This window comes from Eucalyptus grandis, chromosome 3 (assembly GCF_016545825.1).
Source record: "Eucalyptus grandis isolate ANBG69807.140 chromosome 3, ASM1654582v1, whole genome shotgun sequence".
Lineage (NCBI taxonomy): Eukaryota > Viridiplantae > Streptophyta > Magnoliopsida > Myrtales > Myrtaceae > Eucalyptus > Eucalyptus grandis.
Genome location: NC_052614.1, coordinates 38,288,767 through 38,312,735, shown reverse-complemented (window position 1 = coordinate 38,312,735; position 23,969 = coordinate 38,288,767). Strand labels below are relative to the sequence as shown.

The window sequence follows — 23,969 nt, the reverse complement described above, 5'->3', positions numbered from 1 at the left end:
TATTATTCATATAATATTTTACATAGTTGAGATACTCAGAGTTCAGCTCGGACTTCTAAGAAAAAAATTGTCCAAAAAGTCATAAATTTATTATATTTTTAGTGATTCAATCTTAAAGCGAGGTCGACCCTCATCGACTGTAGCCTCTGGCTGGTTGGGTGATCAGTAGAGGAAGAAGAAGGAAAAAAAAAAGAAAAGAAAAAAAGAAATAAAAATATAAAAAAATCAAAAAATATTAAAAACTTAATAAATTTTTTCCATCTTAGCATAAGTGTCCATGTTAAAGGATTCTGGTCAAAATTAATTCGATGAACTCAATTAGTAAAATGTGAAAATGTTTAAGGCTTAATTCGCAAAATTGAAAATTTTAGAATTGAATTAACAAAAATAAAAAAGGGATTATGACTTTTTAGATAATTTTCTACTTCCTCAATTTCCCATTCTTCTAAAAATGGAAATTGTGGCCCCCATTGCATCGTCATTCAAGGTGATGACGGTGGCCGTTTTGCGCATTTTATCTCATCTTGCAATCATGCGTTCCATTTCTGAACATCAAGTGGATGAACCCGTTGACATTCTTTTTGCTTAGGAAAGCAGCACATTTTTCTTGATTTAAAGCAATTAAAATGGACCAAAGAAACTTAAAAGTACAGGTTTTCAAATCTCTCAATTTTCCAACAGACATGGCCACAAAAGTCAAGGTTGTCTCCACAGAGACCATCAAGCCGTCCTCTCCAACTCCACCTCACCTAAGGAACTTCAATTTCTGCCTCCTTGACCAGCTGGCTCCTCCGTTTTATGTTCCGGTCGTCCTGTTCTACTCCGCTCCTGATGAAAAGGCAGCGCCAGACTCTGCCTCGGTGTCGGGAAACTTGGAAACTTCACTCGCGCAGGTGCTTTCCCTCTTCTACCCTCTAGGTGGAAGGGTGAAAGGAAATGCCGGCATTGATTGCGATGATGAGGGTGCACTCTATTTGGAGGCGAAAGCTCACTTCGAGCTGTCCAAAGTCCTTTCGTACCCAGACATCGACCAGCTGCAGCAATTCCTCCCATTCTCTCCATACAGAGTCAGTACCAACAATGAGGATCAAGTCATTAAAGGGGTCCAAGCCAACTTTTTTGACTGCGGCAGCATCAGGATCGGCATCTGCATCTCTCACAAGATTGCTAATGGCGCGTTGGTCTCTGCTTTTCTCAATGCATGGTCTGCAATTGCCAACAATGGCATTGACAGCAAAGCGAGCCTCATCACTCCCTTCCTGAAAGCATCTGAGCTCTTCCAACCAAAGGACATAAACTTCCAAATTCCATCTAGAGTCATCAGCAGAGAGAAGCTTTCGACCAAGAGGTTTTGTTTTGATGGTGATGGCTAGCCTCAGGGCCAGGTTCAGTGGTGCCAATCCTACTCGCGTTGGGGCCGTGACTGCCCTCATATGGAAATCTGCCTTGGAGGCGGCAAGGAAGAGGCCAGAGTGGAAGGAGAAGTATCCCCCATCATCAGCAGTCACACGTGGTGAACATCAGAAGCAGGATGAGGCCACAACCATTGCCTGAGACTGCCTTGGGCAATCTGCCTTGGGCAATCTCTTGCAGTCCAGTGTTGCTCCACTCATGGAAGCAAACAAGGGTGTCAAATTGCAGGACTTTGCAGGCATTCTCAGAAATTCAATAAGGGCAATAAATGGCCAATATATGAGCGCGCTTCAAGGCCAGAAGGGACTGGGCAAGGCCTGTGAGAGCCTCATGGCGGCCCAGAAGCTGGTGGCGTCGTCTCCTGGAGAGATCGAGCTCTACAGGTTCATTAGCTGGGCGAGGTTCTCCTTCTACAGGGCGGATTTTGGCTGGGAAAGGCCTGCTTGGGTGTGCACCACCAGTGTTCCATGAAAAATGCGGTGATTCTGATAGGTACGAGGTGTGGGGATGGGATCGAAGCATGGATCACCTTGGCTGAGCACGACATGATCGAGTTCGAGCACAATGATGAGTTGCTACAATTCGTTTCGCCAAACCCTTGATCATGAGAAGCGTGACCCAATGATCATAGTGATCCTTTATGGTTTGCTTGTTCATTTGCTTGATTTAAGTTTCATATGTCGTTTGCTTTGTTAGATGCTATAACTGGTTAAAGGGTTTGTACGTTATTATCGAGGGAAAATTGTCCAAAAGTCCTAAACCTATTGTAGTTTTGCTAATTTAGTTCTAAACCTTTTAATTTTGTCAATTAAATCCTAAATCTTTTCACTTCTTGCCGATTCAGTTCATCTGGCCAATTTTAGAAGGAAAATGCTGACGCGGATGCTAGCGGTGCCACGTAGGACTGTTGGCGTTGACGTGGATAATTTTTAATAATATTTTAATATTTTTAAAATTTTTTTGAACTTTTTTTTTTTATTTTTTTTTATTTTTTTCCTTTTTTTGGATTTTTCCGGTGGCCGGGCACTGGAAAAAGCCAAAAGGAAAAAAAAAATAAAAAGGAAAAAAACAGAAAATAAAAAAATAAAAAAAAAGTTTAATTTTTTTTTAAAAATATTAAAATATTAATTAAAAATTATTCACGTCAATGCCGGCGTCCACGCCAGCATTTTCCGGCCAAAAATGGCCGAATGGACTAAATTAGCAAGAAGTGAAAATGTTTAGGACTCAATTGGTAAAATCAAAAGGTTTATAACTGAATTGGCAAAACTGCAATAGGTTTAAGACTTTTTGGACAATTTTCCCTTATTGTCTATGTGTGATTCAAACTCAAACAAAAGTATGTTTTTTTTTTTTTGGTAAGGGCAAACAGAAGTATGTTTGAAGTCCCATCCTCGGACATTTTAAAAATGCTAAGTACTAAAGATTAACATATAGAGTCAGCCATTCGTAATTAGTTCAGAAAATCAGTGACTTAGAAGTAGTTCAATACTTTAGCATTGCTTTCGAGGAACTTGGCCTATAAGGGCTGGACAAATTTATAAAATTCTAGGCTTAAATCATCTAATTTTCATTGTTTATTCCCCAATGATCTCCGGCACTTAGCGAATTCTAGCTGCATTTGGATGGAAATACAAAATATATCTTGAGGATAAAAAGTGAGACTATAAACCAAAACCTGTCACAAAGTGATAACCAAAATTGGACACGGCCAACAGTACAATGACCATTTTGTACTTTCTCCTCAAAAGTTTTATCCTCTCGTATCACGTTAGTGTCACGTGTTCATATTCAATACCTAGTCAGCATTTCCCATTGACATTCGAACGGCAATGGGACTTTTGTCCCGCAATTGTGATTGAACTTGAGATAAAATATGAGGACCAAAATTGATCATGAACGATAGTCCAGCGCCATATTTGTAAGTCTCCATGATATATAAAGGGATATGTGCAACACAAGTCGTAAAACTTACAAGGAAAGTGCAATTCAGTCCTAAAACTTACAAAAAGTGCAATTGAGTCCTAAAACTTGTCAAATTTGTTCAATTTAGTCATAAAGTTAACACCGTCAAACTGAGTAACGGAAAATGCTGACGTGGCACTGACGTGGTATTTTAAATGATTTTTTATTATACATGTGGCTTTTAACATTATTTTTATTTTTGTTTAAATTAGATTTAAAAACAGAAAAGAAAAAGATAAATTTATTTAAAAAAACAAAATTGTGCAAAAAAATAAAAAGGCACAGGTGGTGCTTTTGCCGCCGCCCATCGCCGGAGTGGCCGGCGACGGTCGCCGGCCCCGGGCGGGTGGCTCGCCCTCGCCCGGCGAGGCCTCGCCGGCCCCAGGCGAGGGCCGGCCACCCCCGCCCGCCAGGTCGGGCGAGGACGCCTGCATCTAGGCACGCCGGCCCCCGATCTAGGTCGGCGATGCTCGCCCAGATCCGGGCGTCCCGACGCCGGATCGGGTGGAGTCGTCGGTGGTGGCTGGGCGACGACGGTAGTCCGGTGCAGCGATGGCGTCGGGGGGCCGGGCGGTAGGACGTCGAGGAACGGTAGCAGCTCAGCACCGCAAAGGGTCACGGCTGGTTTGTTGGGGACAGCGTCGGGGCTACTACGCGGCACGACTCGGCAGCAGTCCGTGCAGCGACGGCGACAAACCCCGCCCTCCGGAACCCACTCACTCAGATCTGGACAGTGTCGGGGCACGGCGTCGGGAGTGCGACGGAGCTGAATCGGCGTGCCTAGATCTGGGCGAGCATCGCCGACCCCAGCGAGGGCCGGCGAGGCCTCCCGCAGGGAGGGCGAGGGTCGCCGGCCCCCCGTGAGGGCCGGCGTGCCCAGATCCGGGCGTCCTCGCCCGACCCGGGCGGGGGCGGCCGGCCTCGCCCGGGCCGGCGAGGCGACCGTCGTCGGCCCCTCCGGCGATGGGCGGCGGCTGCGGTGGAAATGCCCGCCGGTGCCATTTTCTTTATTTTTTTAACAGTTTTGTTTTTTAAATAAATTTTATTTTTTCATTTTTAGTTTTAAATCTAATTTTTAAAAATTTTGAATAAAAAATAATTTTAAAAATCCATGTGGAAAATAAAAATTTATTTAAAATATGACGTCAGCGCTACGTCAGCATTTTCCGTTAATAAATTTGACGGTGTTAACTTTAGGACTCGATTGAATCAATTTGACAAGTTTTAGGACTCGATTGCACTTTTTGTAAGTTTTAGGACTGAATTGCACTTTCCTTGTAAGTTTTAGGACTTGTGTTGCACATATCCCATATATAAATCTTACTGGACTAAGATTCTATTAAGGAATTGACCCATGGTGGCCATACTTCATCCTATCAAATGTGTAAGAATCATAAAAAGTGCATATCTTTCTTTAAAAAGGGTTGGGCATTAATGGTTGACTAACGGTTTGTCTTGAAAATGACAAAGATGATGCAAATAGTTTGTCAAAAAAATGGCAAAGGAGACACCGTATTGCTTATGGCCTGATTGTTTAACGTGTCTAAAGCATCGACATATGATTGAAAATTCCTGGAAAGGCCATCATTGGCCTCTGGCAAGGTCCCTTGCCCTAGCAAGGCCGTACCTCCCCCGAGGTCGGCGATGGCATCTTGTCCTCGCCGCCTCTGGCCATGGTTAGTTGAGGGTCCAGCAAGGGTCCCCATGCTTGTCGCTGGTGAAAGCGCCTCAACTCTTGTCCTTGCTGGTGGCCAACAACCCCCTTTAATCATCAGGAAGGCCAGTGACCGGTGGAGGGAAATAAGGAGAAAAGACATAGGAAAGAAGGAAATAATAGAAGGAAAAAAAAAAAAAAAGAATTGAAAAACTAATAAAAAATGTGAAGAAATATTTAAAAATTAAAATAAAATCTCTACTTCAGTGCCAGCCATTTGGCATAAGATGCCTAGCGTCCATGTCAGTAATTTTCGACTTAAATTGGCTGGATAGAATTCGTCAACATCAATATAAAGAGGTTTAAAACTAAATTGGTTCAATTAAAACATTTACGATTAAATTGGTATCAATGCAACTGGTTTAGAACTTGATCGACATTCACAAATCACATGAGGAGGTGGTACAAAGGAAAAAAATCGCCTTGGTATAGTATTTTTTTATAGACATTTTTTGAATTTCCTTGACTTTGGATTTGTGGACCGGCACTAACGGGTTAAATCCTTGTTGCGCTGCTAGCCATTGGATTGGTCTGAATTAGGTCTTGGAAAAGAGGACTTACAGTGCTAAAAATTTCCTTATATTAGTCAAAATGTTGTTGGAGAAATCATAAGATTATTCAAAAGTATGATACTGCGGATAAAAGTCTCTCCATTACCATAGATAATGCTAGCGCTAAAACCTCCAAGGTTAGGAATCTGATCCCACAACTTATACCTACTTGTAATGAACTTTTCTGAGGCAGCCTAAGTCGCCATGAAGAGATATCCCTTTTTTTGCGCTCTTCTGTATCTTGTCTTGTTAATTAAGCTTTTAGACCTAAGGATGCAGCTGTGCTCCGAGGTTTAGGATGAGAGAGAATTCCCTTGTTTTTCCTTCCTATAAATTGAATCTTGGCGCAATTCTGACCACACATGAATAACGTAGACATGCCACATGATTATTTGGTCCTTACAGACTAATTCATATTTGCCTGAACTCATTTTACTAAATCAAGCCGATAGAACCTTTTGTATAGTATAGCTCTGTGATGGAGTCTATCCATCACATCATTTATTAACCAGGTCTATCCAATAAATGGTTTGGGACTCTTTTGGACGTTAGACACAACCTGCAATGAGCTAATTTATATAGTACCAAATTCGGTCCATGATTGTGAAATGTGATGAATACTGAGATAGCAACTTGCAGATGTATCGAAGCCACCAATTGGACCCAGTAAGCTAGTTCTGGAGTGAAGTTGATGTGCATGTTCTGTTCAATACTCTTAGAACATGGAGTTTATTAGGTGTTGCTGCCGATAGCTATATTGGTAGGTTATGCGGGGAGTGTGTGCAAGATATCGCGCCAACCATAGGATGACAACTTCATCCATCTAAGTGACAATATCACCGCACTGCCTGACTGAGGCGAATGGGAACGGGGGAAACCTCCCCGCCCCACCTGACAGTTACCGCTATTGGAGATACAAATTATATGAGAATTTCTTCAGTTGTACTCAATCATGTAACTGGTATACATGTTCGGGAAAGGCTGCTTCTTTTTTTTTTTTTTTTTTTCTGATAACGTAAGTGGTATGCACGAATGGATTGCACACATTAAGTATTTGCCCTTTAGTGGACATGAGTTGAAGCACACTTTCATGCAACGTAGGGAGAAGTCACGTGCACTCAGTGAAATTCAACTTATCTAATTTTAGATAGGATATGCATGAGGTGGCAATTCTCCCCTTTTTTTTTCTGCAATTCATTATGCAATTGTAACGATAACGGTTTAAGACAGACATGGTTATTGAAAGCTTTAGGGATTTTTCGAAATTTTTAATGATAAAACGAAGACATTATTCATATGTCATTAATCATCTAGTTCCCTTTCTATTATCATTCTGCTCATGATATCGGATCCATTGCCCTAGAAAGAGGGTGATGCTTTTATTTTAAAACCTCTTGTGGATGCCCTGAGGGACAAATTCTTTAAACTTTACATGGATATTCTGTAAGAGTTTTTCTAATTGTGGACTACATTAATTGATATTGTAATTTACCGTTTAACGTTTATCATTTTACGGGGTTTGGTCTAAGGTGAGATAGTAGGTTTCTTAATTAGTCTAATATGGGCCGGCTAGTGTGGGCCGAGTTGAGCCTGGCCCGTAATGAGGGGGACTGGCTGGAAACTCTATAAATAGTACTCAAGTCTCTCCTCTAACCCTAATTCTTACCTATATCCTCACCTAAGGGGTGTTTACCTAATGCTACACGTGAAGGGGCCGCCTTATTGAGCCAGTGATACGGAGGGCAATAGAGGAGAAAGACTTGCGTGTGGAACATTGTGTTTCCGCTTCCGCTTCAAGAACAAAGGATTCCAAAATAGGTGCGTCAATTCTTTCTACTTAATCACGCATGTTTTTGTTCTAGTGATGGAGATCTTGGGGTTTGCGCAATTTGCGTCTAACATATTCTACCTTAAAGATTCCTTAAATATTACATGCAAACGAAGGGATGTTCGTGGAGAAGAAAAAGAAGAGAGAGAGAGAGAGAGCGTTTTTCATTGGGAGAGAGCGCATGAGAAGAAGACAAAAGGGCAGAAGCTTACTTTGAAGATTTGACCGCCAAATGTCGTCAAAATTGGCTCAATTTTTAATATGTCGTTCTTGTGATCAAGACCTACGAATTGATCGGTTTTGCTCATTGAAATATTTCTCCAAGTTACTCCTCATAATCTCCAACCGTGGATTCGATTTTTTTTTCTCCAATTTTGTTATTCAACCTTTGTTGTGATGAAATACCATTGTATTTTTCATTTTGAACATCTAGCGTGTGACTACATAAGAACATTTTTATATCTTGTTGTTCTTGATGATTAGTGGAAGTTTTTTTAGTAGCCTATGGTTTTTCTCACTTTGGATTTTTCACGTAAAAATTTTGGTGTTGTTCATGTCTCTTTCACATTTCAGCATCATATTTACTTATATTGAGGTTGTATTGCTAGAATATAATGATGGATATTACTGGAGTTAAGTCAATTTTGGTCGGTTTAGTATTGAGGAAGAAATTGATCTTGGATTGGATTAGTTCTTTGTGAATTGTTATTCAGTTTTCCCATAAAAGTTGTATCAGAGTTAGCGTTGAGGTTTTAGTGTTAAATGGAAGAAATGAGTAGCACCACGTTTAAATTAAAAGTCTCAAATTATTCTATTTGGAAATCTTAGATGAAAGACATATTGTACTAAACAGATTTGTATGATCCCACCGATAGTGATGAGGGTAAAAGAGATAAGGAAGACAAAGAATGTGAGCGAATGAATTGAAAAAAATGCATTTTTATTTTTCAATAAATTGACAATGGTGTTTTTCATCATGTTGCTCAAGGAACGAATGTTGAAACTTTGTGAAACAAACCGAAATATCTCTACTAGAGGAGAATCCCACAAAATAATCTTTTTTTAATAAAAAGACTTGTAAATTTTAGATACAAGGAATGTACCAGCATATCAAAACACTAGAATAAATTTTAAGATGTTGTAAATAAGTTGACAAATTTGAAAATTGATCTTGGTGATGAGTTATAGGCTTGTTTATTGCTTGGTACTTTTCTCGACAGTTGGGACACCTTGGTTGTTGCATTAAACAATTCGGCTCCTTATGACGTGCTTTCTATGAGCATGGTTAATGAAAAAGCATTTAGTGAAGAAACAAGGAGAAAAAATATGAATTATACTTCTCATTTGGAGGCTCTTGTCATGGAAAATAGGGAGAGAAATCAATCAAGAAGTTTCTTGAATTATCATAAAAGAGGCAAGACAAGAGGAAGGTCGAGGAGGAATGTGAAGTATTACAATTATGGCAAGATGAGATATTATGCTAGAGAATGCTGGTTGCCAAAAAAGAGAGATAAATCCTATAATAGAAATAGAGGACGAAAGAAAAAATAGGAATATGTTTCAATAATAGTTGCATCCAATGACAATATTTTTCATTTGTGACCGTTTGTGTGAACCTTTCATGTTAAGACTCTAGTTGGGTTATTGATTCCATAGCAAAATTTTTATGTCACTTCATGACGTGACTACTTTGCATCCCATCACTGTAGTGATATTGATTGTGCTATGATGGGAAACAATGGTGTTTATAAAGTTATCAGCATGGAAATGTATATTTGCAGATTGATGTTGGATGTAATTTGCCTTTGAAAAATGTGAGACATGTTTCGGATATTTGACTTTACTTGATCTTCACGGGTGCCTTTTGCAATTCCTTCTATGATGACAAGTGAAAATTGACTAAGGGTTCCATGGTAGTGGCTAAGGGTAAAAAGATCTGCACTCTCTACACCATGTAAGCTAAGTTGATAAGGGAAGAGGTAAATGCAGTGGAGAACTCCTCAATTGACTTATGGCATATGAGAGTTGGTCATCTTAGTAAGAAGGGGCTTGAAACTCTTACTAGAAAGAATCTTTTACCATTGAAGAAGAGAAATCTATAGGAATGTAGTCATTGCCTAGCAAATAAGCAACATAGATTTTCATTGGCAAAAGAACAGTGCAAGTGCCAAAATTTTGCACTAGGGAACACTTGAGTACCAAAAGTTATAAAAAGTACACTTAAGTGTCTTTTTTTTTTAATACAATTAAGACAACTGAGTGCCAAGTCCAGCAATGTTCATTAGAAATCCTAGATGGCATTTTTTAATAATATAACTTACTTACATGGCTCATCGGAGAGATGAGTTAGTAAAGAAGAACCAAAACGAAGTCATTTTTCATCTTTTTTTTGGATTTTAATATAAATATTAATTAAATTAAATTATTAAAAAAAGGAAGGAGATGAAGATTGTATAAGGTGAGGGCTCAGCCCTTGCTGTCACCTCCTCACCGCCGCGCCAACAATGGTGGGGGGAGGGTTGGCCGACGTCGCTGTGCCTTAGCTAGGTGCCAGCGTCAGGGTTGGCGACCCTGGCTGATTGACAACGAGCCCCCACCCCCTCCCCCAACGGACGGAGGCCCTTAGCCCAATTAGGAGAGGGCCAGCGATCCTCATCGAATCTGGGGAAGGGCCGTGACCCTTGTCCTAGATTTGGGCAAGGGCTTGTAGGCTTTTGTTGCTGGTTGGCTAAGGTTGCCAACCCTTGGCCAAGGCCTGATGTTTCAAACTGACCCTCCCCCCTAATGCTGGCACTTCACGATGACGGTGAGGAGGCAACGGCAGCAAGGGCTTGCATAGCCTTCACCCAACACTTGCAACTTCTTGTTCTTTTTTTTTTAAAAATAATTTAGTTTAATTAATATTTATATTAAAATACAAACTAAGGCAAAATGACTTTTTTTTTTTTTGCTTATTTAGCCACGTTAGTATGCAAAACAACATCATTTTCAGCTTATCAAACCACATCATTGTGCAAAACAATGTAGTTTTGCATTTGTCTCATCGAAAAAACGCTAGGTCAACATTTTGTCTAAATTTTCTTGCCTTTGGCACTTAACTAATCCATTTTTCTCTGATTTTGGTACTTAAGTGTACATTTCACTTAAGTATCCTCCCGTACCAATTTTTGGCACTCTAGGGGGGGTCTCGATTTCATTTCAAAGTTCATCTCTAAACATGAAATTAGATGTATTTGATTTAGTTCACATTGATATTTATTGCATTAGATGCTATAACATTCAGTGGTGCATTATATTTTGTGACATTTATTGATGATTGCTCTAGAAAAGTGTGAGTTGTTGTTTTGAAATCTAAAGACCAGATGCATTATACTTTGTAACAATGTCCAAAACACATTTGCATGACCAAAGTAACAAGTTCTTCATTTTTGTTCTCTATTCATATGGCTACATCAAGAGCTCATTGTGTGGCTATGTTCCTAGTGCGGCGGCCCCTCAAGGAGAGCTATTGTGCTCTCTCTTTAAAATCCCGGCCCTTTATTGTGTGACTCCTGTGCACTTAAAGAACCCAATTTTGCGGCTACCTTTTCATGGAAAGGACAACCCAGGGTTAAGCCAAGAAACCCTATATTTGCTTTACTTTTGCTCTCTTTTCTCTAACTCTTACTTGCGGGCCCCTTCTTGTACTATTAAAAGAGAAGAGTACAATATTACAAAGATAAGTATGCCCCTTATTTTTTCTCTCTCATGGCCACAATTGAATTTAAAGGAAGCACATCATATACAGGCTCAAACTTGAGATATAATTTAAAAATTGTTCACTTTGGCTTGACTTTTGAAACTAAGCCATAATGCTCATCATTCATGTTGCTCTCCCAATGCCTTGACGAGTGCTCTCTACAAACATGAATTGAAGCTTGAGCTTTGCCAAAGAAACAAGTTTAGTTATCATGTTTGCCAAGTTCTCTACTGTTGCTATCTTCTCACAATAACTATACCTTTCGTGAAGACATCTTGAACTAAATGATACTCAATGTTGATATTTTTCGTCCGCTCGTGATCAACTGAATTAAATGCTAGATATATCGCATCTTGGTCATCACAATATATATATATATATATATATATATATATTTATATAAACACTTTTCTAATCTAACCCAAAGTCCAAGAGCAAACCTAGTAACCATATCACTTTCTTTGTTATAAAGGTTAATATCATTTACTCTACCTTAGTTGAAGACAATGCAACATGGTCTTATAAGGATGCATTCCAAGTCACTACACCACTTACTAGTGTAAACACATACCTTGCCAAAGATTTGCACTCATATAAGTCATTAGCGAGGTCCAAATACAGACACCCTGTGGTCTCACAGCTATTGCTGTCTTTTCGGTACATTATACCCATGTTTATTGTCTCCTTCAAATATCTAAAGATCTACTTCACAACTTTCTAATGAGTTTTATCAGGCCGCTTCATGTAATGGCTAATTATGCTCATAGCTTGTGAAATGCCAGGATAGCATACATGATACTACCCATTGCACAAGAATAAGGAATACAGGACATATGATTCCTCCTCCACAATCTACAATGATAACTTATCAAAAAAGTTTAAAGTGTTTTGCTAAAGTTGTACTTACATATTTCACTGATTGCATACTAAAACGTGCCACAATCTTCTTAATATATTTCTTTTGAAATAGATATAAAACTCCTACAGCCTTGTCATGCAAAATCTTCACGCCAAATATTTTCTTTGCAACACCTAGATCTTTCATCTCAAACTCAATACTAAACTGTCTCTTCAGCACATCAATATCAATTACATTCTTAGTAGCTATCAACATATCATCAATATATAATAGCAAATAAATTAAAGACCCATCCTCCAATCTCCTAAAATAAACACAATCCATCTAACTTTTCAAATAGTCCTAACAAGGCATAAAAGCATCAAAATGCTTATATCACGGCTTATGAGATTGTTTCAGTCCATACAAAGATTTCTTTAACAAACATATATAGTTTTCCTTACCTAGAATAACAAATCCCTCTAGCTACCTCATATAAATTTACTCCTCCAATTAACCGTAAAGAGATGCCATTTTTGACATCTAGCTGCTCCACTCAAGATTTTGTGCAACAATTAAAGCAAGTAATACACATATAGAAGTATGTCTCACCACAAGAGAAAACACATTGTTATAATCAATGCCCTCCTGTTGTGTATACCCCTTTCGCAATAAGTCTCGCACTATGTCTCGTTGTCTTGACATCAAGAATGCCCTCCTTCCATTTATAAACCAATTAATAAACCCATTTACTTTTGATAATCTCCTTGCTCTTGGTTACCTTGACCAACTCCAATGTTTGATTTTGAAGGAGTGATTCCATCTTGATTACCTTGCTCTTAGCCTCTACAACGACTTAGTATTAGCCATCGCCTTAGAGTAAGATGAAGGCTCATCAATCTCCACCTTGTCACCTACAGTCAATGCATAAACAATATTTGCATAATTATAATGTACTAATGATTTGATTTATCGTTTCTATTTGTTCAAACTATAATGTGTTGCAGTAGTGCTGGTTGTTCAGTATTATTGACTTTAGGAACTGTTGCCTCATCTTTAGTCTTTCCATTTGTTACTTCTAAGATCTCTAGAGCCTCCATTTGAAACTTCACCTTAACACCGACACCACAATCCATCTACTTTGTTGATAATGTCTCAAAACTCCTCTATTGAAGCATTGCAATCTCATTAAAGATCATATCTCCGCTGATTGGAAAACCAAATGATTTGGGATCAGTGTATCATAGCTGATAGCCTTTCACTCCATATCTTTTGACCCTTCAACAACCTCCTTTTACGTAGCATTGTCATACTTGCCTCACTCATGTGCCCTAAGAGTACATGCAATAAATAAGTCAAGTTAAAGTCTAACTCACCTAATGAAACTGCAACAACTTCTGTCACGGTCTCTCTTAATAGATGATAGAAAGTATTCATTTTTCTTACCTTTCATCACTATCATGACTTCTCGAGAGATGTTCAATACTCCACCTTCAGCGGCATACTTATACCCGATGTCATCGAGTGTCCCTAGAGAAATAAAGTTCTTCTTGAGCTTTGGTACGCCCCTTATGTCTGTTAATGTGTGCACCGCCCCATCATGTATCTGAATCCTAACTGTCCATATCCCCACAACCTTATAGGCTCCACATTCTAACTCTACCACTATCTGCAGTCTTGTAAGTAGTAACCTAGTTTTTATGAGTCATCATATGATAAGAACATCTTGAATCTAACACCCATTCATCTCATGACGAACTAGTAATCGCACACAAGATAGCGTCTGCATCACCGGTTCTCTTCTTGGCAACATTCGACACACTTTTTGTGGCATTTTGTTTGTCACCTTTATTTCTCAACTTTAAATAGTCTCTCCTAATACGCCCCTCCTTGTGGCACAAAAATCACTTCATGCAACCCTTGGACATTCTATGGTGTAACTTTGACTTGTTTTTACCTTTGTTGCTACAAGACCCTCGACATTGATCACTACCTTGAATTAATAATCCTCGTGCTATATTTTGCACCAAACCATCATAACACAACTTTCTCTGCTACTTCTTATAAAACAGAGTGAACTTTACCTCTTCCGAGGTAATCATAATACGCCCTTGTAGTAATGAATTAGTAAAGTGCTCCTATAACTATGGTAATGAAGCTCACAACATCATGCATTGTTTTTCACCTTTGAGAATTTTACCAACATTCTTTAAATCCATCATGAGTTTATCAACTCATCTAGGTGGGACCTGATCGATGTACCTTTAGTATATCGAAACTGAAACATCCTCTTTAATATGTACACATGATTGTTCAAACCCTTTATCACATAGAGTCCCTGTAGTTTTGCCCCCATCGCTGCAGCATCCTCCTCCTCGACTACCTCTACTAACACCTTATTTGACAAGTTCAATAGGATTATACTTTTTGCCTTCCTCAGTAGCATGTCCTTTTTAGCATCTTTCATTATTTCGAGCAATTTATCCTTCCCTTTAAATACTTCGATCAAACCTAGAGTTGTTACTAGTGCCTCCATCTTAACACCCCATAACCCAAAGTGGTTCCTCCTATTGATTCTCAATTTCTACTTTTGCTCTTGACATAATTGCAATAACTGAATTTCTAAAAATTAATTAGACAAGTAAAAGCCCCAAAACAAAATGCAAAAAATCTTATCATCAAACTTTGATACCAATTGTTGTAATATTAACGTGAAATTTAATTGGGATCTTACAATATATGTCAACATGAGAGAATTAGAGAAAATAAATGAAGAACAGTAAAGGATACCCAAGATTTATGTGGTTCGGTTCGAATGTTAATATCTACATCTACAAGGAGAGCTAGCAATAATAATTCACTATAATCGGAGAATCCATATTACAATCACTCACACGCTCAAATATTTCATACATCTAAATTATACCCAAACCCAAGTTGTTCACAAATAAACAACTCAAATGGATATAAAACTCATGGCACAAATCACAATGTCTAAGACTCATCCGTATGGCCAAAGAAACAAGAGCTATAGACATCTTCTTCACTTTCGTTCTCCGTTCGCTCTTCTACATCAAGAGCTCATTGTGTGGTTGCCTTCTTCGTGTGATGATCCCTCAAGAAGAGTTACTATGCTCTCTCCTTGAAACCTCTTACCTTCTTGTGCAGCTTTTGTGCACTTAAAGAACCCACTCTTGCAACCACTTCTTCAATGAAAAGGAAACCTAGGGCTAAGCCAAGAAACCATATATTTGTTTTACTTTTGTTCTCTTTTCTCTAGCCCCGCTATGGGACTATTAAAAGAGAAGACTTCACTATTACAAAGACAAGTATACCCCTTATTTTGTTCCCTCTCACGGCCACCTTGAATTAGAAGTAAGTACATCTTATACAAGCTTTGACTTGAGAATAATTTAACAATGAGTTTTGCAAGTGGAGCAGTTTTGTGCCAATTAAGAATGCAAAAATGTGTTATTTTCTTAACGACTAAAGCGGAATATATTGGAATTACCGAAGGAGATAAGGAACTCTTGTGGATGCAAAAATTCCTACAAGAGTTCGACATGAAGCAAGAGAAGATTCGTTTGTATTGTGATAGTATAAATGTTATCTATTTTAGCAATAATCCAACATTGCATTCAACATTGAAGCATATTGATGCAAAATATCATTAGATTTGAGAAAAATTAAAAGGTAAACTCTTTCTGTTTGAGAAAGTCTACACCACCTATAATGGATCTGACATGATGACTAAAGCCTTGCCCATGATGAAACTTAACTCTTGTAAAAACAAAGAGGGCATGATGGATTTTTCCACATGAGGTGAAGGAGGAGATTTGTTGGCTAGGTCTACCTCTTTGTGGGGCTTAACTAACATAAACCAAAAATAAAAGTCAAAAAGCAAAAGAAGAAACGAAGGCATGTTTGTGCACAAGAAAAAGAAGAGTGGAGAGAGAGAGAGAGAGAGAGAGAGAGAGAGAGAGAGAGAGAGAGAGAGAGAGAGATTAATTCGAAGATTTGACGGCCAAACATGATCGAAATTAATTCGAGCTTTAGTATGTTGTTTGTGAGACTGAGACCTTTAAGTTGATTGATTTCGTCTGTTGAGAACTTCTCCAAGTTATCTTTCGTAATCTTCAACCATAGTAAGATTTTTTAACTCCATTTATATTAATCCACCTTTGTAGTGATGAAATATTGTTGTTGTTGGTGTTGAGTCTTTGATGGTGACTAGAGAAAATCTTTGTGTATCCTACTATTCTTGATGATTGGCAAATTTTTTTTGAGTGGTCTGGGTTTTTACTGCATCGAGTTTTCCACGTAAATATCCTGGTCTTGTCGTTGCCGCCTCTTTTTAACATGTCAACATGATATTTACTTATTTTGAGGTTATGTTACTGGAATATACTGCTGGTTGTGGCTAGGGTTATGTCGGTTTTGGTCGGTTTAGTTTTGGGAAGAAATTGATTCTGGATTGAATTAGTTGTTGATGAATTGTTGCCCAGTTCTTACCAACAACATGGACATTCTGCCTTTCTTTAGTCTGCTGTACTCGACCGGGGACAGCAAGTGGAAGGAATCACAACTGTGCTCCTTCTATATTACGAAAGTATGGGGGTAAGAAAAGCGGTCCAAATGGGAATGAGATCATGGTGATGGGAAAGACATTAAAGCACTCGATGTACGATGCGAACGCCGCCCGATTTGGTGCGAGAACCTCCTCCCCATAGCCAGTTTTGGCACTTTCGTCGAGCGCATGGAGTTTGGTACATAAAATGAACACTGCAAAGGGAAGTTCCAAGCTCTTCAGGGTCATTCGCTAATGAGGCGAATACATACTTGACTGTGAGCTACGTGAGGGAGATTCACAGAATTGAATATGACAAGTTGGACATTTTGTGGAGAGGGGATTCCAAGCTATGTATATGCACACTACCCCAGCTTCAGCACCACTTTTACTTGTATTATATCATTCTGAATGTTATATAGATCTTCATCCAGGTAAATTTGTATTTTTGACTTGTGAGTTATGTTTGTTTATTTAACAGCTTCTAAAGCATAGCTCCAAAGAAGCACCTTATATTCCAAAGTCCGTTCAAAAATAAATTTGAGATACGAATGGCACAAGAGAATTCCTCAGACGGCTGGCGACATCCACTTCCTCGCTTTCAAGCAGATCCTGATGAAATTCACCTAGATATTAAAAATGATGGCCGACACTCCTGCAAAGATGGACACTCGGTCTGTGTTGTCACACCAACCCGATTTTTGTAATTATATCGTGACACGAAATTATCAGGGACAATAATACAAAGAACAATAAAGGACAAAAGAAATTTACATAGTTTAACCTGAGTGTCAGAATGTACGTTTATAGGAAGAGTGCAAATAATTCACTATAAAACGAAGAATTTTAGAGTTACAATCACTCATGCTCAAGTGTTTCCTAGTCCTATAATTCACACCCTAAATCTACGGTGTTTAGTCTAACTTAAAACACTCAAAATGGATGTAAATATACTGCACAAAATACAAGGTGTTCAGAGCTACCTATTCCTCATCCTCGTGCTCTAACTTCGCATGTATTCTCCAGACGAGAACTCCTCTTATTATATAGAGAGGCTTACCATGAAAGAGAAGAAATTCACAGTGAATGGCCATCATGAATAATCACAAGCCATCATTGCAACTTTCTTGCCATTCTCTTTTCCATCTACCGCATGGGCTCCCTTATCATTCACGTGTGGCCATCATGACAAGCCATAATTGAAGGAGATCTTCCTTCATCTTTGACAAGACGAAACCCCCCTTGATTTATGCGTGCGGGGAAGGAATTTTTCTTCTCGGTTGTCTTCATGCAACTCCCTTTCAATGCCATAAGGGGAAAGTCTTCTTCATTAAAGAATGTAGCCAGTGAAAGTTTTTTTCTCGCTGTCTATCCAGCTACCACCCATGAATTTTGGGCCATGCTTATTGAGTGGGCTCGCAACATGACTTAACTGTCTGGAACCGAGCAATCTGATGATGATACACCTCCAGTCGTGATAGAAGTGAATCGGACCCGATCAAACCAGGATGCCACCGTTTGATAAACCGTAGAAGCTGAAAGGGGAGAGGAGGAAAGGAAAAGATCGGCCCCGCCTCGAAGAAAAGATCAAAGGATGTGTAGGGGGCAATGAGACTCTTCTCCGAAATCAAAGATGCAAGAAAAATTCGAACTGAATGAAGTTCTCTTTCAGTTGAAAATAAAACGTTACCTGAAGCATGAAAAAGCTAATGATTCTACATTGAGATTGCCCCGTGACACGTAGGGGTGTGCATGGTTCGGGCAAGCGGTTCCCGACCTAGAACCGGGAGCCGCCCGCTAAAGAGCGGTTCCGAAAAATTGGAACCAGGATTCACCCGTTTGTTGCATGGATCCACCTGGGAACCGGACCGCCAATCCGGTCTGATTTCCGGGTGGATCCATGGAATTGATCTTGACAAGAAACAATTTTGATGTGAGGGGGCAGATAGCAGCGGCGGAGGAGTAGCGGCGGCGGTGTCGACACTCGGGGAGGAATCAAAATGGCTGCAGGGGTCGCACGGAGGGGCGGCGGAGCAGCGATGGAGGCATAGCGACCGATTCAGGATCTGTTGGCGTCGATCGTCGTGGTTGTAGGGGCTGCAACGTCGTTGGATTGCTGGCAGAGGGGGCCCGGAGCAGAAGCAACGGCAATGGTGCTTGGATGGAAAGTAGCGAAGCGAAGGTGATCACGGTGACGGGCGAGCGGGCGAAGGGCACTCACAGCTGCTGGCGCGGTGGTCGGCATGGAGGAGTAGCGGTGGCAGCGTCGACGTTCGAGGAGGAATCGAAATGGAGATAGGAGGAACCAAGGAAGAGACAAGAGAAAGACAAAACTGAAGACGAAGAGACAATGAGATGAGATCTAGGGTTTGTTTTAATAATTTTTTTAATATTAAAAATTAATCGGTCCGGTCCGGGTGGCCGAGCGGGTGGATCCGCCCATGGAACCGGGAACCGGACTGGTACCCACCGGTTCCCATAAAGTGGAACCGAACCGCCGGTTCTAGGTGGTTCCGGTTTAGTTCCGGGCGGTCCGGGTGGATCCCGGTTCTTTTGCACACCCCTGGTGACACGTCAGGACTTCGAGAGGTTTGAGAAACAAAGGAAGAATCAAATTTTCAGTAAAGAAAGGGTACATTCGCTCGTTTTTAACAGGATGCTTTCTTAATGCCTAAATTACCCTTCATAAAAATCCAAAAAAAATTATTTTACGCCTGAGAGATCCCAATCCCCAAATTATATTCCCGACTAGGTATGGCAAATAGTACAAAAGTTCTTATACAATGTCTCTTTAACACAATTGGTAATAATCACGCTGCAAAAAAAAACAGTTCCTTGTAAAATCATTAATCTCGGCATGGATGACCTATCTTTGAATAGATTTGAGGAATCAAGGTTATATACACACGCACTTGGATTCATTGAAAAGAATATGGATCCAATATGTTTTAAGGATTGTGCGATTAACTTTGTCAATCATTTTATAGAAGGAGAGTAAGTGTACAATTATATGATATTTTTATATCAAATAAAGAAGCTTGAGAAATTTTTCAAATTAGGTTTTACATTATATCTGCTCTATCCTTCAGAATGTAAGCTCCCACAAGAGACCGGCATGTATTATTTATTTAGCCATGATGCAGCCAATGACGCAGCCTATGACCCAAATATTGCAAATTTCTCCTCTCTTTTTTCTATATATACACAACAAGATCTTGCAATTAAAAAGCACCAAAGAAGCACACTTTCTACTGAAAGAATCTCAAAAGCCCACTGTCAAATCTCTCAATTTCCAACAAAACATGACCATGAAAGTTGAGGTTGTCTCCACTGAGACCGTCAAGCCTTCCTCTCCAACTCCATCTCACCTCAGGGACTTCAAGATCTGTCTCCTTGACCAACTGGCTCCCCCGTTTTGGGTTCCGGTCATCCTGTTCTACTCGGCTTCCAACAACGAGGTGGCAGCGAACTCTGCCTCCGTCACTGGAAACTTGAAAACTTCGCTTTCGCAGGCGCTTTCCCTCTTCTACCCTCTAGGCGGAAGGATCAAAGGCAACTCTGCCATCGATTGCAACGACCAGGGGGCACTCTATTTGGAGGCAAAAGCTCGCTTCGAGTTGTCCGAAGTTCTGTTGAACCCAGACATCAATCAGCTGCAGCAATTCCTCCCGTTCTCTTCAGACAAAGTCGTTCCCAACATTGAGGAACAAGTCATTGTAGGGGTCCAAGCCAACTTCTTTGACTGTGGCGGCATCGGGATCGGCATCTGCATGTCTCATAAGATTGCTGACGCTGCGTCAGTCTCTGCTTTCCTCACTGCATGGTCGAAAATTGCCCTCAATGGCATCAACGGCAAAGCTAAAGTCATCACTCCCTTCTTGAAAGCATCTGAGCTCTTCCCACCAAAGGACGTAAACTTCCAAATGCCACGCAGATTCACCAGCAGAGAGAAGCTTTTCACCAAGAGGTTTCGTTTCGACGGTGAGAGCTTGGCACGGCTCCGGGCCAGGTTTGGCAGTGCAACTCCTACTCGCGTCGAGGCAGTGACCGCCCTAATTTGGAAATCTGCTGTGGAGGCAGCGAGGAAAAGGCCAGAGTGGAACGAGAAGTATCCCTCATCAGTAGCGACCCACGTGGTGAACATCAGAAGCAGGATGAGGCCACAACCATTGCCTGAGCATGCCCTCGGCAATCTGTGGCAGACCACTATTGCACCACTGATAGACACAAACAAGGGAGTTGAATTACAGGACTTTGCAGGCAGTCTCAGGAAATCAATAAGGGCAATTGATGACGAGTATTTGAGCGTGCTTCAAGGCGAGAGGGGATTGACCAAGGCCTACGAAAGCCTCACGGCGGCACGGAAGTTGGCGGAGTCGTCTGCGGGAAAGATGGAGTCCTACGGGTTCAGCAGTTGGGTGAAGTTTCCTTTCTACGAGGTGGATTTAGGCTTGGGAAGGCCCACTTGGGTGTGCACCACCGGTTTTCCGATAGGAAATATGGTGTTTTTAATGGGAACGAGGTGCGAGGACGGGATCGAAGCTTGGATCACATTGCCCGAGCACGACATGATCGAGTTCGAGCGCAACGATGAGTTGCTACAGTTCATTTCGCTGAGCCTGTGCTCATGAGAAGTGCGACCGATGAAGATAGTCATCCCTATGGTTTGCTGGTCGATTTGATCGATTCGAGGTTTCATATGTTCGTTTGCTTTGTTAGATGTCATAAACTGCTTAAATGGTTTTGTGTATTATTATTCATGTGTGATTCAAACTGCAAATGAAAGTATGTTTAAAGTTCCATATGCCTTGATTTTCTTCTTACATCTATGGACATTTTTTTTCTAGAAGACCTTGTTGAAATGGAGAGATACGATTCGTAATATGTGTAATTTTGTTAACAAGTGTCTTGAACATATTTTTGTCGAGCCATAAAGTATTCAAAATGAGTAAATAACAGAGTCAGACACCATGATAAAAATTAAATATGAAATCATTATCTTTTTTTTAATATCAAAGCACATTAATCCAAGCTTAAAAAATATCTGAAGGGTATTGCGGTCATAAAATCCAATAATAAAAGGAGCAATGCTATACATATATAAAGAAATCTTAATGAAAAAATTTATTGACTAATGTGGCAAATTATATTTGGGCATTTCAATAAAGCCAACGATTCAATGCATGTATAATTTATGTCAATATCCAATCGAAGCTAGTTATGGCACTTAGTAAATAGATTTTAGTAAGATTTCTAAATCTGTCGAATATTTTCCTATTAAAACTTACTTACTAATTATTTTACCACATAATTATCTACTAACAGATACTAACGGTCAAAACACCTAATACGTATACCGACTAAGTGCAACTTAGTCAATTTAAGCCAACAACGCGAACGTCAGTCCCATTTTTTAAGCAATTAACTTAATAGCGCAACTTGCATAGCAAATCTAGGGGAGAATTCAAAAGAAGGCTAGTAGTGGTCGCCATCCCTTTAGCTAAGATTATAGTGCTTTAGAGTTGAGAGGAAGATCCATTCAATCACGACAGATTACAGACCCTTCCGAAATTAATACTCCTGTATGTATCGATGCTCCTTTTACTCTGGACTCCCCCACCCCTTTTTGTAAATCCGTGTCTTTTTATTATTTTATGAGGTTGTTGTCCTCAATGAAGATGAGAAGATCTCTAGTATTCATCTGCCTCTTGTAAAGTCCATGTTCCGTCTTTGCTAAACCTGCTTCTTTTTCACCCAAAAAATCCATAAGAAAACTCATCCATCAACCGACAAAAAAAAAAAAAACTCATCCATCATACTCCAATAGATGTCAAAAAAATATGTCCAAAATTAACATGCTTTGACCAACGTCTCCTTCCAGCTACTCAACAACGACACTTTGTCAACTTTTAAATTCCTCCTAAATTTCTTTGTCGGTGACTCCAAAAAGGGTATACGAACCTTCACTTTGGTGATATTCACCTTGCTTTTACCTTGATGTGGGAGCATTCGACTTAGCTCCATCACCGAACTCAACACAATTAATGTTCATTCAAGATAAGGCAGATTTCAGTCATAACTTTTTTCAGTGCGTCGAGAATGAAGTCGTCAATGAGAAGACTATCAACCAGGTTATCAATTATTAAGGGATTATTAATTCTTCCCTCGTCATTCAAATATTAAGTTACCGATTCACCATTTTTGTTGCTAATTTCGAAGTTAATGAGCAACATATCGATGGGAGCCTATTTTAAGCAATTTCCTTGGATATTTGCTGAACTCTTGAGATTGTTATTCTCTAGTCAAAGCAGGGGGAGGAATTTTGGAAGATGAACCACAAGCTGAAGAGTCATGATTTCAAGTCTCCATGTCGGTATTGCATTTCATGGTTCCTATGCGTTTTATGGCATTTTCTAGTTTGTAGGTCTTTAATTGCTTTCTAGTTCTCATGCCTTTAATGTTTGGGTAGTTCCCATGTCTTTTTAATGTTTGTCTATCTCCTATGTCTTGGTCCCTCTGTAAATTGGGAAGAGTTCTCAATTGTAATGCAGACTTTAGTGAATGTAAATACACATAAGTGAATATTTTTGTGGAGTTGATAGCTTCTATTTTGGCTTTCTATCCTTAGAGAGTAAATTACACCTCAGTGGTGAGCCAAGAAACACCTTATCCTCGATTGGTGGTTTTTCCTTTAAGCCTGGGTGGTGAGTTTCTCCTATCCTAAAGTCCTATATCCTCAATGGGTGGCTTGTCCTTTAAGCCATGGTGGTAAACTTCGTCAACCCCAATCTTCATCCTTGGTTGGTGGCATGTCTTTAAGGTCTTGGTGGTTGATTGTATTCTATCCTACATTTGCATTTTACCCATTGACAATCATCCTCACACATACCCATCCATACACATTACCTAGAAAATTCCCCATTCTCGCTATTACTTGCCCACACACGCATCATACCTTATTATTGTTCACATCAATTCCTTTAACCTTTCCCCAGAATAACAGAAATATAGCTGTATTTTTGTGAATTTACCTATGTATGCATCGTTCTCTTATGTGTCATGCATGTCGATCCATGACAATGTTGCTTGCTTTGATCAAGCAAAGCAAGTGGACCGACTAGCTTCATTTCTTCTCCGTGTAAGATAGATATCCATTCCATCAAAAGCTTAGTCAAAGTAGCGTGGCCGCAATAAATTGGTTAACTAACATCTCGGTTAGTTGTGTCCTCATGTCAACTTAAATTAATATTAAAATGGATAAATATTCTACCATAGAGATCAGATTACTTGTATAATTGGAAAACACCGAAGATTTTTCATCAAACCCGTGCACGATAAAGGATCCTAAAGTCAA

At 39.8% G+C, this 23,969-nt stretch overlaps 2 protein-coding genes across 2 annotated transcripts; both read left to right on the top strand.

The window, feature by feature from the left end:
* Window positions 1-683: 683 nt before the first annotated feature.
* LOC104439645 (stemmadenine O-acetyltransferase) lies at window positions 684-1,373 on the top strand. Its single transcript, XM_010052675.1, has one exon. It carries the CDS (start codon window positions 684-686, stop codon window positions 1,371-1,373), a length of 690 nt encoding a protein of 229 aa, XP_010050977.1.
* Window positions 1,374-19,917: 18,544 nt separating this feature from the next.
* Window positions 19,918-21,246, top strand: LOC104437417 (stemmadenine O-acetyltransferase). The gene has a single exon (XM_010050357.3). It carries the CDS (start codon window positions 19,918-19,920, stop codon window positions 21,244-21,246), a length of 1,329 nt encoding a protein of 442 aa, XP_010048659.1.
* The last annotated feature ends 2,723 nt before the right edge of the window (window positions 21,247-23,969 follow it).

Bases quoted from the DNA above. Each gene is read 5' to 3' on its own strand.
- LOC104439645 (XM_010052675.1), top strand. From the start codon at position 684: ATGGCCACAAAAGTCAAGGTTGTCTCCACAGAGACCATCAAGCCGTCC.
- LOC104437417 (XM_010050357.3), top strand. From the start codon at position 19,918: ATGACCATGAAAGTTGAGGTTGTCTCCACTGAGACCGTCAAGCCTTCC.